This window comes from Pelobates fuscus, chromosome 2 (genome assembly GCF_036172605.1).
Source record: "Pelobates fuscus isolate aPelFus1 chromosome 2, aPelFus1.pri, whole genome shotgun sequence".
In the NCBI taxonomy this organism is placed as follows: Eukaryota; Metazoa; Chordata; class Amphibia; order Anura; family Pelobatidae; genus Pelobates; species Pelobates fuscus.
The window spans coordinates 212,532,522-212,550,125 of NC_086318.1; the positions used below are offsets into that span (position 1 = coordinate 212,532,522).

General features: G+C 38.7%; 1 protein-coding gene across 10 annotated transcripts in view; it reads right to left on the reverse strand.

Moving 5' to 3' along the window:
- The window catches only part of LAMA2 (laminin subunit alpha 2), a 767,184-nt gene that overhangs the window by 304,538 nt on the left and 445,042 nt on the right, over positions 1-17,604 (reverse strand). For 5 of the 10 annotated variants that reach the window (XM_063443147.1, XM_063443149.1, XM_063443146.1 and 2 more), the window contains 4 exons: positions 10,899-11,110; positions 8,112-8,218; positions 3,487-3,750; positions 1,067-1,247 (listed from right to left, as the gene is read on the reverse strand). In XM_063443147.1, the coding sequence (XP_063299217.1) occupies positions 1,067-1,247; positions 3,487-3,750; positions 8,112-8,218; positions 10,899-11,110 (764 nt within the window). The remainder of the gene's footprint in view (positions 1-1,066; positions 1,248-3,486; positions 3,751-8,111; positions 8,219-10,898; positions 11,111-17,604) is intronic. The other 5 variants (XM_063443154.1, XM_063443152.1, XM_063443153.1 and 2 more) reach the window with 1 other exon arrangement.

Sequence of the window (17,604 nt, forward strand, 5' to 3'; positions counted from 1 at the left end):
CCAGGAAAACGGGTTTGTTTTCCTGGCACTGTAGGATCCCTTTGATTAATGTTTTTTTGTGACTGATATGAATCATGCACAAGTTCCACTAGAATTCTGATGTGACATGTTTACGGTTTTAGAATGTATGGAAAACTCAGCTTGTAACCTACTAGATGGAAAGCCCAGCATATAACCTACTACTGAATAGATTGCAATGAAGCATGCTTCATTACTCAATTAATTAAAGCAAGTATTTTTTTAAAGGGACAATATAGTCACCAAAACAACTTTAGCTTAATAAAACAGCTTTTGTGTATAAATCATGCCTCTAAAGTTTCACTGCTCAATTCACTGCCATTTAGGACTTAAATCACTTTTGATTCTGTTTATGCAGCTCTAGCCACACCTCCAGTGGCTGTGACTGGCAGAGCCTGCTATTAACAGAGCAGGAAAAAATAAGTTATAAATTGATCAGGATTTACAATAAAGGTTGTATATCGCTACTGATTCTGTTGGTGCTATATAAATGGCAATAATAATAATAATAATAATAATAAAAAGGAAGTGTAAACCTTAGATGACTCTTTACAGGAAGTGTTTAGAAAGGCCTTGTAAGTCACATGCAGTCACATGCAGGTAGGTGTTACTAGAATGTATAAACAAAGTTATTTAACTCTTAAATGGTCAATAATTGAGCAGTGAGATTGCAGGGGCATGATCTATACACCCAAACTGCTTCATTAAGCTAAAGTTGTTTTGGTGACTATAGTGTCCCTTTAAGGAATAAGCCCTATGTTCAAAGTTGTAATGAGAATGCTAAAGCAACATATTGATTAATTACAGCCCTTTGCGTCCTGTTTTCTACTTACACCAGTACCAAACCCACCACAGTCCTTCTATCGATTACGTTCAGTTAAGAATGTCCATAATAAAATACCTTTGCAACATAAGTAACTATGATAGGATAGGCTAAGCTAAAACAGTCTAATAAATCTATAAACTAAATTTTAGGGCACAGTCACATACCATTTATTTTATAAACAAAGTACATAAAGTTAAAGAAGTAAAATTAAATTGTACATACGTGTACATCCTCCTTCTTGAAAATCAAAATATCCGTGACCACATCTATCACATTTCTTCCCAGTTACACCAGGCTGGCAATTGCATTGACCGCTGTCATCACAATCAAAAGATTTGGAACCAAACGAGTTACAGTTGCAGGGAATACAGCCCTTAGAATACTGAAGACCATACGTTTGTGGCTGATAAAGAAGTTGGAAAAATAGTAGTAAGACTAAAAGCACTATAATGAGTCCATGCAAAAAGTGTACAACTAGATTAGAAAAGAAAACAAACAAAAAACGCATTGCCAGCCTGAACATTTCTGCTATATAATGATCTTGAAGAGCATGCACAGTTCACACTGACATTGTATAAAGACAACTAGCATTTTTTTCTCATTGAAATTATAATGGTGCCTGAAGTCTGTTCAGCGTAAACTAGTTTTTGAATGGTGTAATACTGACTGAGCGTACCCATGACTCTTCCCCTTTGCCACTGGAAGTATGGTTAAGGCACAGTGTTAACTCTGCATTAGCCATACTGTCACGATTTGGTTTACTCTCCGTCTGGTCCAGTAGCTCACAATGCCACTACCTGTTTGCGGTGCTAATGCAGGCTGCTGCACCCAGACTGAGATCACTCTCTGTTCCCAGCTGGCCTTACTTTGTAATCATCTTCTCCCTATTTAGTTGAGCCTCACCACTTCTTGTTTGCCAGTTCATTTCTATTAATTATGTTGGTGTGGTCTTTTTGTCCTGAGTTCCTGAGCAGGTTGCTTCCCTGTATCCAGAGGCCCTTCCTGAGTTCTCCGTCTTCAGAGGCACTTCTCCTACATTCAGTTATCTGTGTTTGTAAGTTATTTAGCTGTCTTCCTTGTCAATCAATCAATACACTTATTTTTTGCCTTGATTTGTGTTTATATATATTTTTTTTTTATTGCATTCTGTGTCCACCCTATAGAGCAGGGGTGGGGAACCTTTGCTTCTCCAGATGTTTTGGACTACATGTCCCTTTATGTATTGCCAGCATTATGGCTGTGAGAGCATTATGGGAAATGTAGTGCAGAATATCTGGAGGGCCGAAGGTTTTCCACTCCTGCTATAGAGGTTGCTGTACTGGTCACCACCATTTTAATGAGACAGTGTTATGATGCCAAGAGCGATGTATAATATGGTGTGTAGTTGCATGTTAAATTATAATATTTTGTATTACTCTTCATATATTTTCATTTAGTTTTGTTTTGATGCATTTTACTTCTTTTTCTTCACAGAGGCAGTCAGCACATTATTTATACAGTTCGCTGCTCTGCAGGAACCTCTTTTAAAATTGATTTCTCTAACTTTAGTTTACTGATGTCTAAATATATTGTAATGTATACCACACAGGTAAAATCTATTATGTCATTCATTTTTCCAGTAGCACTAAAAGCCTTATGTTATTACACGGTATTATGTTATTGTAAAAGCATTATGTTATCCAGTGACCTGGATCACAATATAAACATGTAAACCAAACACTAGCCTCAGGCTAGGAGGAATACCAGCCTGAAAATGTATAGTTTCAACCCCTTCTACAAATTCTGAATTGATTAGATCACACACCTTAAATTCTGTACTCGTTTCAATAGTATTACTAATATATTGTTATCCTAGTGTTGTGCTATTATTTTATATTATATTGTATTTTTTATATTTGCAATGCAATGCAAACATGCAATTTCATTAGGAATTAATTTACATTGCTATTTCACTTATAGTGGGTTAGCCTGTGGTGGCTATGATGTCATTTCCGAGAAATGAGGCACACCGTTGTGCAATGGTTTGCCTTTTAGCTGGGTTCCTGCCAGGTGCCGAGGGTCCTCCTGTGGTCATTCCTGGCTTCTCCAATTGATCCCATTGATCCCACTAGCCATTCGATCCTGCCAGCCATTCATTGGCTGGGAGCATCAGCTGACCAGTTTCAGCCAATGAATGCAATTCTGTGCATAGGAATTTTATTCTGTAGTAGTCCTAACAGTGTACTACTTTACAGCCCACTTTTACTTGCAGGTATTGGTCACAAATGATGTATGGATGAAAGCCCCAATTACGTCTTCAAACATTTTAATGAGTATTATGTAATCATGACGTGTGAGTTTAATTTCTCTATCTGTCTCTATGTTATCTAATCTTTCATTAGCCAGTGCCTTGTACTTACCATTTTTTTTTTTTTACTAAGATGCCTTACATGGTAGAAGCTATTGTATATCATAACATACAAAAACACTATGACGTTCACACATATAATAAATGTGTAGCATTTATCTGACTTGAGAAGAATTTAAACAGGGTTAGTATTAGCCACACACTCAACCTTCTCAGGGATTGTCATTTTTTCTTGACCCCAGATGTGCATGCACAAACACCAGACCATGCAGTTACAGACTGCATAATGATTTACCAAAATGGTTGGTTTGTATGCACCACGGGGACAGCCTCTGGAACTGGTTTGGCTCCATCTTCTAGGTGGGGCTTGGATACTCTGGGATGCCCGAACAGCATCTTTTCTGTCATACCCTTGTCTTCGGAATTCACAGTGCTTCCCAAAGAACTCTGGTTTACAGATACACCTCCCAGTTATGTCACAACGCAGTGACATAGACCCACTAGGACTGCAGCCACATGGTAAGCATATCTGCTTCTCAGAATCCCACCAGCAATTGGGCTTTTTATATAAATAGCAAAGGTGAAAAAGGAAGAATAGAAGAAAAAAGTCTTAAAGGACAGAAAAGAAACAGAATTCAGGATAGATTGTCATGCAACAGAGTTTTGACAGCCTTGCTTTGTAATAGTACAAGAGTGAGCATAATGTCTTCCCAACAAACATATAGGCTGACAAAAAATGCTGAATATTTGATGTGGTTTCAGAAATTCTTCAAGCAACAAATAGTAGTTGTAATTAAATGATAGATGATCATGCATATAGTTTGATCAATGTTCTTTGTTTTCACAGCAAGGAATTGAGAAAACCTTTTTTATGAGATAGAGAAAAGGGAGCATTATGAATACAAGATACTTTGGTGGCATTTTTTGATCAGCAAAGTGTGGCCTGATTCTCACTTTCTGAACTGCAATGCAATCTGTCGCATAAGTACACAAGTGAATAAATAAATAATGCTGCTAAATATTAATTTGAATGAAAAATCTACATTTAGGCAATTTAAGATATTCTAAATGTCTCGTAAATACAAAATTGCCTTTGTATTTTGTAATAATCTTGATGCAAAGTAATCTATTCATATATCCTATTGTAAAACATTGTGCACTGAGGACTTAATTGTATCAAGTTTAAAAAAAAATACTTAACTGTTTTACAGTTTTTTTCTATTGTTATCTCAGCAAGGTAAAACATGTTTTTATCTATCAGCACTGATGTATATCTCAGCTAAATATGGTCCTAAATGGCTATTACATGCAATCATTCTACCTGCAAGCATAAATACTCTCTCTTATTTTACATGTAATGTAACAGTTCCTGGTCTCTAAATCTCAATTGTCTTATTCGAAGACCTGAAAAATCAGAGCTATCTGGCGCAATAAACATTTAATTAATATTAAAATAACTTAAAAAAATGCATCTGGGATATATGAATTATAAAGTTTAATCTTAGGGTTGATCCCATGGCCTTACAGACCTTATTTAATTAGTTAATTTTTTTAATAACCTATTTTGTAATTTCAGCAATGTGGAAGTGCTGGTGGCACTGACAGGGCTAACTTGACCTTTGGAGTGCATGCCTGGTCTGCTTAAGCTAGGTAGTCTGACAGGTAACGGCATGCCTGGTGACGGTCTGCCTAAGCTAGGTAGTCTGACAGGTAACGGCATGCCTGGTGACGGTCTGCCTAAGCTAGGTAGTCTGACAGGTAACAGCATGCCTGGTCTGCCTAAGCTAGGTCTGACAGGTAACGGCATGCCTGGTCTGCCTAAGCTAGGTAGTCTGACAGGTAACGGCATGCCTGGTCTGCCTAAGCTAGGTAGTCTGACAGGTAACGGCAGGCCTGGTCTGCCTAAGCTAGGTAGTCTGACAGGTAACGGCATGCCTGGTCTGCCTAAGCTAGGTAGTCTGGCAGGTAACGGCATGCCTGGTCTGCCTAAGCTAGGTAGTCTGACAGGTAACGTACAGCTAGTAGGACCTAACATATAGTCCAACTAAAAGCAGAATTTATGCTTTTTATTCTTGAGAAACTGAAGTGCCATTTCGTACATCATTAAAAGGGACATTGTTTCTTTTGTTTACTATAGAGTGAATTTCACTTCAGTTTAATTAACTGAATTAGACTTGTTCTACTTGAGTTGTGTGGTTGATCAGCTTTGTGAAATTTGTCAGAATACCATACACGCTCATTCGTTTTTGGATCTCTCAAGTCTGGTGCAGTACCTCAAAGTGCCACTACCTTGCTGTGGTGCTGTTGCAGGCAGCTGCACCCAAATTGAGGAGATCTGATTCTGTCCCCAGCTGGCCATATCTTATTAATTATCTCCCTATTTGGTCTATTTTTAGTCCTGTTTGGTGGCTAGCTCATTGTTTTGTTCAGTTTAAGTTTTGCCTGTATAAAAACTGGGGCATACATATTGTAAAATAATTATGCAAGCAATGGTTTAACACTGGATTTGCTATGTAACTTTAAAAAAGAAGAAAAACTCACAGGCACTCCGAATTCAAGCCGCAGGCAGTTTTATTGTAACAGAATGCAACGCACTGTTTCGACCGAAAAGGTATTTTTCAAGCTTGAAAAAGACCTTTTCGGTCGAAACGCTGCGTTGCATTCTGTTACAATAAAACTGCCTGCGGCTTGAATTCGGAGTGCCTGTGAGTTTTTCTTCTTTGCCTATTATTCTGGGATTGCTGGTTCTGCTCTGGAGCACCCATGGCCGCTGGGAATGAGTGTGGTTCCTGTCATCTACTTTGCTTAAACGTAACTTAAAAAAAGTCCTAAACATGCTAGGAATTAAAAATAAAATTGATTTTCATGACAGGCTTTAAAATAAAAGAAAAAACATATCAAGGCTTTACAGGTATTATAGAGTATTCGAGTGTTACATAAATATTCAGGTTATTTGGCATTTGTAGCTTTATACAGCCCTGCCCCAGTTAAACGAGTGTAACATTACATTTTAATATAGGATCTTTGATGAATGGCTTGTTATAATAAACTCAGATTTTTTTTCCTTTATTGAATGAAAGAGCTCTTTGTAGGTCTAATTTAGTTATAATATGGACATTTTTATGGCAGACATAATCCATGTATAATCTGATCATACATGATTATTTTTATTTTATTGGGATTTAAACCTGTCTCTCCTCTTCAATCATATCAGTACAAAAACTGGATCAAAAACATCAAAACACGCATTGACGATTCAACGTCATGTGAATTGGTCCTGACAATATAATGTCGGAACAATGCTGAACAATTGACATGAATAGATCCAACAATATTTCCAGAGATCCGAGCGACAAATGTTTCTAATGCACAATTCATATTGACCTTTGTGGAGAGATTATATTTATCAGTTTGCTTGCAGAAACAGCGAGCATAGGGAGATGTCAATTCAGAAATTCCCCATGGGGTATAATAATCAACTCTAAAATGGGAAAATGGGATTCTAGTCTTTGAACCTGGTGGTATTAACAATTTTTGCTATGCCAAGTTTAGTGAAAACATGCATTACATCTACTATATTTCTCGAATCACTAGGGGCTCAAATCACCATCAACAAAACAAGACTGGAAATGGTTAGCCAAATCTGACCCATATTTTTAGTACCTTCCTTGTAGATAAAATTTACCAGTACATTCCCTGTCTATGTAATCTTATAAATAATAGAATTGTGCATTTGGCTTCAAACAAATTGCAATTTGTGTGAATTTTTGGCAATTGGCAGGACATCAGCATTTTGTAACTCTAAATCGCTATATAAACATATCCTAAAATAATTGACACATATATAAATTGCTAATTAATTACTGAAACAGTCAATAGATAAACAGTTTCATTTGTATCATGATTCAGTGTTCTGGCTGTGGTGAGAAAAAAAAAAGAGATGATTGATGGCTAGAGGGACAGACATGAACATAAATTGTTAATTTTATTCACAGAGAAAGTGAGAAGTAACCAAGAGACTGAGAAAAAAGAGAAGCAGTAAAAAAGAATAGTTATATTTATAATATATAAATACAGATTCTCTTTTTTTCTGCTCATCCTTTTTTCCCTTTGATTCTTCATTTCTTTTTACTTAATATATATATTTTTTTTTAAATGGAGGATAATAGTGTGTTGGGGAGTAACAGTGTGTGTGGGGGATGGCATTGTGTGGGGGTTAACAGTGTGTATGTGTCTGTCAGGGATGCCAGTTTGTGTGTGAGTGTGTGTGTGTGAGTGTGTAGGGGTGACAGTGTGTGGGAGCGGCTAACAGCGTTGTGTGGGGTTGACAGTGTATGGGAGGGGGTGACAGTATGTGTGAGAGGAAGTGACAGTGTGTGTGGGAGGCTGTTTTTCAGTAAGCATCCTCCCAACATTGAAATACCTTTGAGTCAAATTGAATCAAATGCACCTATTAATGCACTGCAAACTATATACATAATCTTTGTATATTCTGTACATATTTTGTAGTATATAAATTGGCCCATTTTCATGTTCTTTAATTTATCCAAATCTGTTTCCCTGAAATGATCGTATGTGTTTAAATCCATCCAAATCGAAATGTCTCATGGCCAAATTGTTATTCACTCAAACAAAAAATGTTTTCAAGTGTACTGATTCTGCCAAACCACATTTTTTTCACCATGCACAATTCCATTACATAATAATACGTTCTGGTTTTGCAGATCTATCAAATGATGTTCATTAAATTCAAATGGACTCATGTTTAGTTTTTTTTAAGGATTTGATCAATACCTGTAGGGTGCTGAATACAAGGTTAATACAGAAAGAGAGCACTTTTATATACATGATATACAGCTAGTGCCCCCAATTACGAAAGAGAGTTGGTTTTACGAAAATACAACACATTTGAAAACTTACCAAGCATTCATCGCACTGACGTCCTGTAACATTATTTTTACATTCACACTGTCCAGTTTTAAAGTTACAAGTTGAAGACATGGAGCCATTGATATGACAGTTGCATGCTTAAGAGAGAAGGAAACAAAAACTACTGATTACCCTCAATCACATAGTATGGTTATTATAATAGACAGAGTAATTTTCCTGTACTTAGTATATTCTGATTTATTTATCTACATATATTTACTATTTCATTATTATTTATTTTTTTCTACCCATTGCAACTATACAGATAGTATATTTAATTCTGTTTTTTTTTTTTTTTTTTTTTTTTAATATATATGGTGTGCATACCTGTATGTGCTGGGTTGGGGATAGAAAACTGGAAGAGGTACTCTGTTTGTGTGCTTGAATGAGCTACATTTGGCATGTTCTTCATGATTGGAGGTAGGCATAAACTAAGGGAAGAGAGAGTTGGAACTATGTACACATCTGTAAAACAGATGAGGGTTATGGGAACCAAGAATGTATGAAAAACTCTAAGTGATATATAAAGGAGGGACCCTTACATTGCAGCCATAGACATAAACACACCAATATATGCTTACATTTTCACACTCTGTTACACGCACATGCACACACACACACACACACACACACATACATCAAACACAATGATGCACAGATACATTCACACTGACAAATACAGACATACTGTCATAATTTGTGTATATCTGAGTATGGCATTGTCTACCTGTGTATGTTCCTGAAAGTGTGTGTCTGACAGAGTATCCTTGTGTGTAAATGTATGTCTCTGTGAGCATGTGTATGATTGTGCCTGGGAACAGTATGTGCGTGCTGTTTGTGGTGTGGTGTGGTGTGTTGTGTGTATGTAGGGTTGCCTGTGGCCTTTGTGCATTGTGTTTATGGCAAAGCTATGTATCATGACTGCATGTGTATGATGAATATCTTCAGCTGATTACTGTGAAATGGTAAGTAATGGAGTAACTGTGGCAAGGTGAGTATGACAGGGTGAGGCAGGTGAGTGAGACAGAGTGGGGGTTGGCTATGACAGAATGAGGGAGGGTGAATATTAAATGTTTGGAGGAGTGTGTGACAGCGCAAGTGGAGATAAATGTGACAGGATTAGGTGGGTTAATGTGACAGAGTGAGTGTGGCATGGTTGGGGTGGTGAGTATCACAGGATTGGGGTGAATGTGGCATGGTTGGAGGGAGTATGACAGGGTGATGTGAGGTAAGTGTGACAGGATTAATGGGGGGTTAATGTGACAGGGAGAGGGAGGTGAGTGTGTCAGGATTAAGGGGGTTAATGTGACAGAGCGAGTGTGGCATGGTTAGAGGGATAAGTGTGACAGAATTGGAGGGGTTAATGTGACAGGGAGAGTGTAGCATAGTTGGGGCAATGTTGGGCCAAATGTGACATGGTTGGAAGAGGGAGTGTGACAGAACAAGGGAAGGTGATGTGATAGGGTGAGTGTGACATGGCTGGAGAAGGGAGTATGACACGGGGAGAGGAGGTGGATGTGTCAGCATTAAGGGGGGTTAATGTGACAGGGTGAGTTGTGGCATTATACAGTGTGACATGATTTGGGGTGAGTGTGGCATGGTTGGATGACAGAATTGGAGTGGTTAATGTGATAAGGTGAGTGTAGCACGGTAAAGAGACTAAGTGGGACAGAGTAGAGGACAAGTGTGACAAGGTTGGGAAGTAAATGTGATAGTGCGAGAAAAGGTGAGTGTGACAGAAATAGAGGGGTTAATGTAATAGGGTAAAAGTGGCAGAGTGAGGGTAGGTGAGTTTGGTATGGTTAGAGATGGTGAGAGTGACTGTGTTACAGTGTGTGTTGGGATAACAGTGTGTTGGGGTGGCAGTGTGTGTGTGGGCATGACAAGGTGTTTGGGCAAGGATGACAGTATGTGGGGGATAATGTATGTGGGAGGATGACAGTATGTTGGGAGGGTGACAGTGTGTGTAGGGGATGATATTGTGTGGGGGTGACATTGACATACACACACTCACTGACTTGACACAATCTGACAGACACACACAATCACTGACTCACTCACAGACACACACTGGCAGACACACATCATAACTGACAGGCATACACAATCACTCAGACACACACACACACAGACATATACATACACACATTCACTGACAGACATACTCACTCACAGACACACACAATCACTCAGACACACAAGCTCCCTCACAGACATGCATACACACTTACAGACACACAATCACTCAGACAAAAACACACACACACAAACACACACTGACATACATACATAAATACATATATACACACACATATTCCCCTACCCAACCCAAAATACTCACAGGTTTTTATTTTTTTTTAATTTAAATCCACCCAGCCTCCCTACCTTTGGGAGAGGTGGGTGGATTTTATACCTGGGGTCCAGTGGTGTTGCTGGCGGGGCTGTTTGGGCAGGAAGGCATGCAGGCAGTCAGTTGAGGTCCAGGTAGGAGGCGAGGGAGCGCTGATTTGTGAGCTCTCCCTGCTCAGCTCCCTTGCGCGACACAGAGTCATGGACCAAAGACCTAACAGCTCAGGTCTTAGGTTGCCACCTATTTGCCTAATTAAAGAGTCGCCTCTAGCCGGACCTGCATTTGAGCTAATCTGAGTGGTGTGAGGTACCAAAGAAAAAGCATTTTGTGGGCTTGATATTCAATTCTGATTAAATAAAACTCCATTTTATTTTTGTCTTACTGAAAACATAAATAAATAAATCATAGAAAAAAATAGATGTACTCACGTTGGCAATTCCGTGCCTCTAGGGCGTCTCCAAAATAACCGTCAGCGCATGTATTGCAATACTCCCCAGTTATTCCTGGTCTACATTTGAGGCAGGCTCCTGTCTCACTGTCACAGCAGCCAGGAACTGATAAATCAAGGTTGCCACTACATTGGCATGGCTTACATGATCCACCTGGAACTGATGGTTGACCAAAATACCCATTTGCACACCTGTGAATAGACGATTGATTGAGTCACATATCCATTAAATTCCCATGCATTAAATACACACTGTTGTACACTAGTTATTATTGCTTGAGAAAATAGGTTGAGAGTGATGTTGTAAATTGATTTTGATATATATGTTATTTCAGGTCATTTATGTGGTTCTCGCAGAGGGCACACAAGAGCTATTAGCTAATTATAGTCAAATCACTCATTTATTTTCAAATCTGCCAAGTAATTTTAAAGGGAAACTGACCGAGGGCAAGGGGAGGAGGGGATAGGTTAGAAATAAAAATATGATTTGAACAGTACAACCAGCATATTATTAGATTCTTTATATTCAATTAGCACCTTTTATATGAACTAGAATTATGTACAGATGGTTAACATAGCTGTATAATTTTGCAACCATATTGAATGATTGATCGAAATATAATTTTCACCTGAACAAATTAACAAGTACAATGATTCCACAATGAGCTTTTAACTGTGCAACACTATGCTGTGTTCTATTCTGATTTATATAGCAATTTCAAATGGAAAATTGTAAACGATACAGTAATCTTTACTGTAATGAATGCATACATTTAACATTAACACAGTTCCTGATTAGTATGTACACCAATCCGAGCTAACAAAAGTAACCAGTCAGGTAGCAGTACAACCTCCCCCCTCTTTTATTCACACAGACAGGTAGAAGTGAATTTTCCAATCATGACATCATAGCATAAATAGAGACAGGCTCTTATATCACTACTCATTACTTGGCATTATTGGAGATACATTCTTATTTATATATCTTTCTTTATTGTCTTTCATATATACATTCATGAACATTACATTAATTCATGAATCAAGCATGTACACTGAGTAGCATAATCAACCAATTGAATCCATAATTACACATATGCTTAATATTAAAACAGTTTTAACAATTAAAAACAATATGTAATATCACTCATTTCAATCATTCGCTCTATGGGGGGGGGGGGGACTGTCGAGGTGTGGTCACATAGATCCCCTAGGGGGACTTGGGCAAGGGTGTCAGCAGTGGCGTACATACCAGGGTCGCAGGGGTCGCGGCTGCGACCGGGCCCGGCCCACCAGGGGGCCCGGCCGCCCCTGCGACCCGGTATGTAGCCACTTGGCCAGCCTCTTCTCCTGGGGGGCCCTAGAGCCGGCCACCTCCGGGCCCCCCGAGGCTGGCCCTGCTGTCACCCCACGGCCGGTCCTGTGGGCGCGCGAGGGAGCACTCTCCCCTAAGTGCTTCCTTTTCAGCTCCCTCGCGCACCGCACTGATACCGGAGCCGGAACATGACGTCATCTTCCGGCGCCGGTATCAGTACGCGGCGCGCAAGGGAGCTGAAGAGGAAGCACTCAGGGGAGAGTGCTCCCTCGCGCGCCCGCCAGCCTGACTGCCCGCCGGGTGACCGGCCCCCCAGGAGCCCAGCAGCACCACTGGACCCCAGGGAATCCCCTCAGCACTCCAAAAGGTAAGGAGGCTGGGGGGATTAAATAAAAAAAAAAAATGTGTGTGTTAGTGTGTGTGTGTATGTTAGAGTGTTTGTGACTGCTAGTGAGTGTCAGTGAGTGTGTTACTGTGTGTGTCTGTTACTGAGTGTGTTTGTGTGTGTGTTAGTGTGAGTGTTAGTGTGAGTGCTAGTGTGAGTGTGTGTGTGTCTGCTAGTGTCAGTGAGTGAGTGTGTCTGTTGAGTGTGTGACTGCTAGTGAGTGTCAGTGAGTGTGTTACTGTGTGTGTCTGTTACTGAGTGTGTTTGTGTGTTTGTGTGAGTGTTAGTGTGAGTGTTAGTGTGTGTGTGTCTGCTAGTGTCAGTGAGTGAGTGTGTCTGTTGAGTGTGTGTCTGCTAGTGAGTGTCAGTGAGTGTGTTACTGTGTGTGTCTGTTACTGAGTGTGTTTGTGTGTGTGTGTTAGTGAGTCTGTTTGATGTCTGTTAGTGAGTGTGTGTTTGTCAGTGAGAGTGTATGTTTTGTAAGTGAGTGTGTATGTATGTCTGTCGCTGAGTGTGTCTCTGTCAGTAAATGTGTGTGTCTGTTAGCTAATGTTTATGCGTCTGTTCGTGAGTGTGTGTGTGTGTGTCTTCAGCACTTACCTTTCTCCAGCGCCGGACTCCCTTGGCGCAGGGGATCCCTCCGCCTCTCAGCTCCGAATGCGCATGCGCGGCAAGAGCCGCGCACGCATTCAAACCGCCCATAGGAAAGCATTACTCAATGCTTTTCTATGGGCGTTCAGTGTCTTAGAATCGCGGAAGTGCCTCTAGCGGCTGTCAGTGAGACAGCCAATAGAGGCTGGATTAACCCTCAGTGAAACATAGCAGTTTCTCTGAAACTGCTTTGTTTTCAGCTGCAGGGTTAAAACTAGAGGGACCTGACACCCAGACCACTTCATTGAGCTGATGTGATCTGGGTGTCTGTAGTGGTCCTTTAAGTGTGTGTGCATCTGTATGCACTGGCGTACATACCGCGGTCGCAGGGTTTGCAACCCCTGCGACCAGGTGCCCGCCGCAATGTGTTGCGGCCCCGGCCCGCCAGAGTAAGCGCGGGGGGTTGGGGGGGCCCACGGATCAATTTTCGCACCGGGGCCCCATGGGTCATGTGTACGCCACTGGGTGTCAGGTTATCTAAATCCAATCCAAGTGAGACAAATTTCTCTATATTGCTTAGCTGATCTTATATCATAGTAAAAAAAAATGGCTTCCATTTTGTGTTGGAATTCAATCTGTTTCATTATGTCTCTCCAATTCAATGAGCCCCTATTTTTCTAATTCCTGTCCAGGCAAAGCTTTATTGCCATCATTGTGTGAATTACTAGGAATCTCTCTTTTTTGTTAAGCACTGACATGTCGATATGAAAAATGAATACCTGAGGAGTAATCTGGATATCTTCCATCCACAGCTGGTCCAGAAGACTCCTGAGATGTACCTTCATACCTTCTAGTTCCGTACATTCTCACCATATGTGTAGAAAGGAGCCTCTCTCCTTTCCGCAATGCCAGTATACTGGAGATGTTGTAGCGTATATCTTATTGAGCTTTGTTGGTACTTAATACCATTGATAAATATCCTTATAATGGATCTCTAATAAGGTAATACAATGAATACATTTCTTTGTTGAGATGATTCCCTGTATCCACTTTTCACTAGTAAAATCTCTGTCTAATTCCTGTTCCCAAATTAGCCATGTTCTTTCCTTCCTGTATGGAATGAGCTGTCTTATTTATTTGGTCAGTCTAGATATCATTTTATCTTTGATCTGGATCCTCATAAAGTCATATAGTATACTAGTCACTACTATCCTCCTATTATTCAAAAAGTTTTTCACTCTCAGATAATTAAATGTTTCACTTTCAGGTAAACTAATTTTGTATTTTTTTTTAAGTTCGATGAAATGGAGAATTTATTTCTTACCTATGATATCTTATATAGTCAAGTTACCCGTGATCTTTAAATTTTTCAAATTAATATCCCCAATAGCTAGTTCCATAAATGCAATAGGAGTTGACATTAAAAGCCCGTTATATACCTTAACTCTTTTCCTCATGTATAGAATGGTATTCCACATCCCATTGATTATTGGATTTGTATTCCATAATTTTGTAAATTTGTCTTGATCCAGCCATAATAAGTAAGATGGTTCGGTATTATTTAAATCGAGTTTCTCCATTTCCAACTTTGGACTTGGTCTATTTAGAGTAAAGTTATTATATGCTAGAAGGTGACCCATCATACAAGAGCTATATATCTGATATATGTCAGGCAAAATAAACTCCCCATTCTCTAAGAGTTTTTTTCAAGAATATCTTGGGCAATTCTAGATTTTTTTATCTTGCCAGATATATATCAAGTTATTATTTTTTGAAAGCTCTGGAGGATGCCTGTATTGAATCTTAATGGGATATTCCTAAACAGATACGTTTTATGCACATAGACAGGTAGAAGTGAATTTTCCAATCATGACATCATAGCATAATTAGAGACAGGTTCTGATATCACTACTCATTACTTGGCATTATTGGAGATACATTCTGACATCCCCAATATACATCAAATAATATTATTAGAGATTAGTGCTGGCAACACTGCTTATCAATTGGATTAGAGATCAGCTGTGACATCATTCTTCATTGACTAGAAATCACTTTTTATTTAATCACTTTTCATTGATTACAGATTAGTTTTGACATGGCCACTTGTCAGTTACATTTATTTGAAATTAATTCTAGCACCACTTCTCAATGATTACATTATTACAGATTAGTTTGGGAATCATTACTGTTCAATTAAAATCGATTACTAATCATATAATTATAGTACATTACCTGCTACATAATGGCCTGGCTGGAGGTAGTGAGAGCCCTTCTTCCAAATAGGATGTGGTTTTATTGTTAATACCCTTAATTTCATTGATTATTAGTCCCAATAATTTTAAAAAGAAAAATTTAATTTTGTACATATTTTTCTAACTTTTATACAGAATATTTAGTTTACCAATGTTTGTAATGTGTATTATTTGTCATATTAAAAAAGGTCAGTTTTCTCTCTTATTTTAAATTTAAGCCACTACTTTGCAAAACAATTGTATTTGTTAATAAGTTGACAGTTGGTAAAATTAAACTACACACCACTATTAAATATTAATCCTTGTAACATATCATGAAAGATATATATTATTGTCATAGTGATAAGCTAAAAAAAATGTGCTTGTTAACAGCACATCTCCCAGCATTTTTTAAAGGGCCACTCTAAGCACTACAACCACTTCATCTCATTGAATTGGTTATTTTATAAAAAGAAATTAAAAAAAATGGACAGCACGGCCGGACAAAGCCGGGAAATGTTTCAGAGCATTGCCATGTTAACCTGCTGCAACACGTCACTATAGGTCAGGCTAGGATGAACCTCCCTTGCTCTGATATATATATATAAAAATCTTGGCACTCACCTTTCCTGTACAAGAAACAATTTAGTACACTGGTGCTAAACTACGTTTAGTAGATAATTAAAAAAAATTAAGTGGGTGCACTCACGGGATTTTTTGATGGAAAAAACTGGTATATTTTATTGCAAAAAAAATTAACACTCTGTCCTGATCGACGTTTCGACCCCAAACTGGGTCTTTCTCAAGATTTTGAGAAAGACCCAGTTTGGGGTTGAAACGTTGATCGGGACAGTGTTAATTAAAAAATGTTTTTTTTTAAATATATATATATATATATATATATATATATATATATACATATATATATATATATATATATATATATATATATCTTGGGGGTGCATTGAGGTTACTCTCCTTGGGGCAGCAAGGAAGCTAAATCTTTCCCAGATGGCCGCACCACTGCTTTTCCCTACCCTACTCAGATACTGCCGTCCAACTCACTCACCTCGGCATTACCCTCCATGTCAGGATCGACTCAGGGAGCTAGACAGACAGCTGGTAGTTAGAATGGTATAGGGCCATATTTGCCTTAAGTCCACCAAGGTTATGGCCTCGGGCCAAGTTGGTGCACCTTTGAGTTGTATTTTCCCCCTGAGCAAAAGCAAAAAGTTTCCAGTCAGCCACTGTTGAAGTTAATGTGACCTTGTGCCTGGTAGCATTACTTGTAGAATGTACACCATAAAAGTTGCCAATTTGAGCCAACTGTAAGGCAATCTACTATATGGCCCATGCTGTGGCCAGAATAAAAGCATGGTGCATTGATAGGAAAAAGGGAGACTGCAGCTAGAAAATTAACCACACTTAGTATATAACTTGGGACTCCTTAGATATGGTTATGGGCTAGCATGGTAATGTTAAAATGATAATGTATTCTCATCTCTTTACACTGAGCAGCAGTTATCCTCTAAAAGATCCTTAGGTTAAATACACATCATAAAATATAAAATCTACAGTGCTAACTATAATTTTGCAGATAGTAAGATTATTAATGGACTACAGTGATGTATGCAGTAAAAATCTGGCAACTGCTGCCTAAAGCTAAAATTTTAATTAACTCTCAGAAATGTCTCACATTTTGTGACAGTTGAGTGGCAATTGTGATTCTGCAGCAATGGCTGATATGTGTCATCAACGGATAATAAAATATACAGAGTGATTTCATGCATATATAAAATGCTTAAAATGCAGCTAAAAATACAATTCACTGTTTATCGTGTATTATATAACTGAAGGTGTTGAATATTATATGTGAAACTGCATGTAAAACAATAAAGCAGGTCCATGATTGTTTATATGCTATATAGGATTCTGGTGATATTTTTTTGCAAATCCTTTACAAGTGAATTGTAAATAATGCATATTTTTTAACTCCATTGACACATTTCAAATTCTCTGAACTCTGTAGGATAAGGATGCTGTGAGAACCTGCTCTGTTTCAAGGTAGGCATTCAGTAGATGTATCATTCTGTCCTGCTTATTGCTGGAGATTTACACAATGTACAATATGCAAATATGGTAAATAATACACTTGTGCAATACA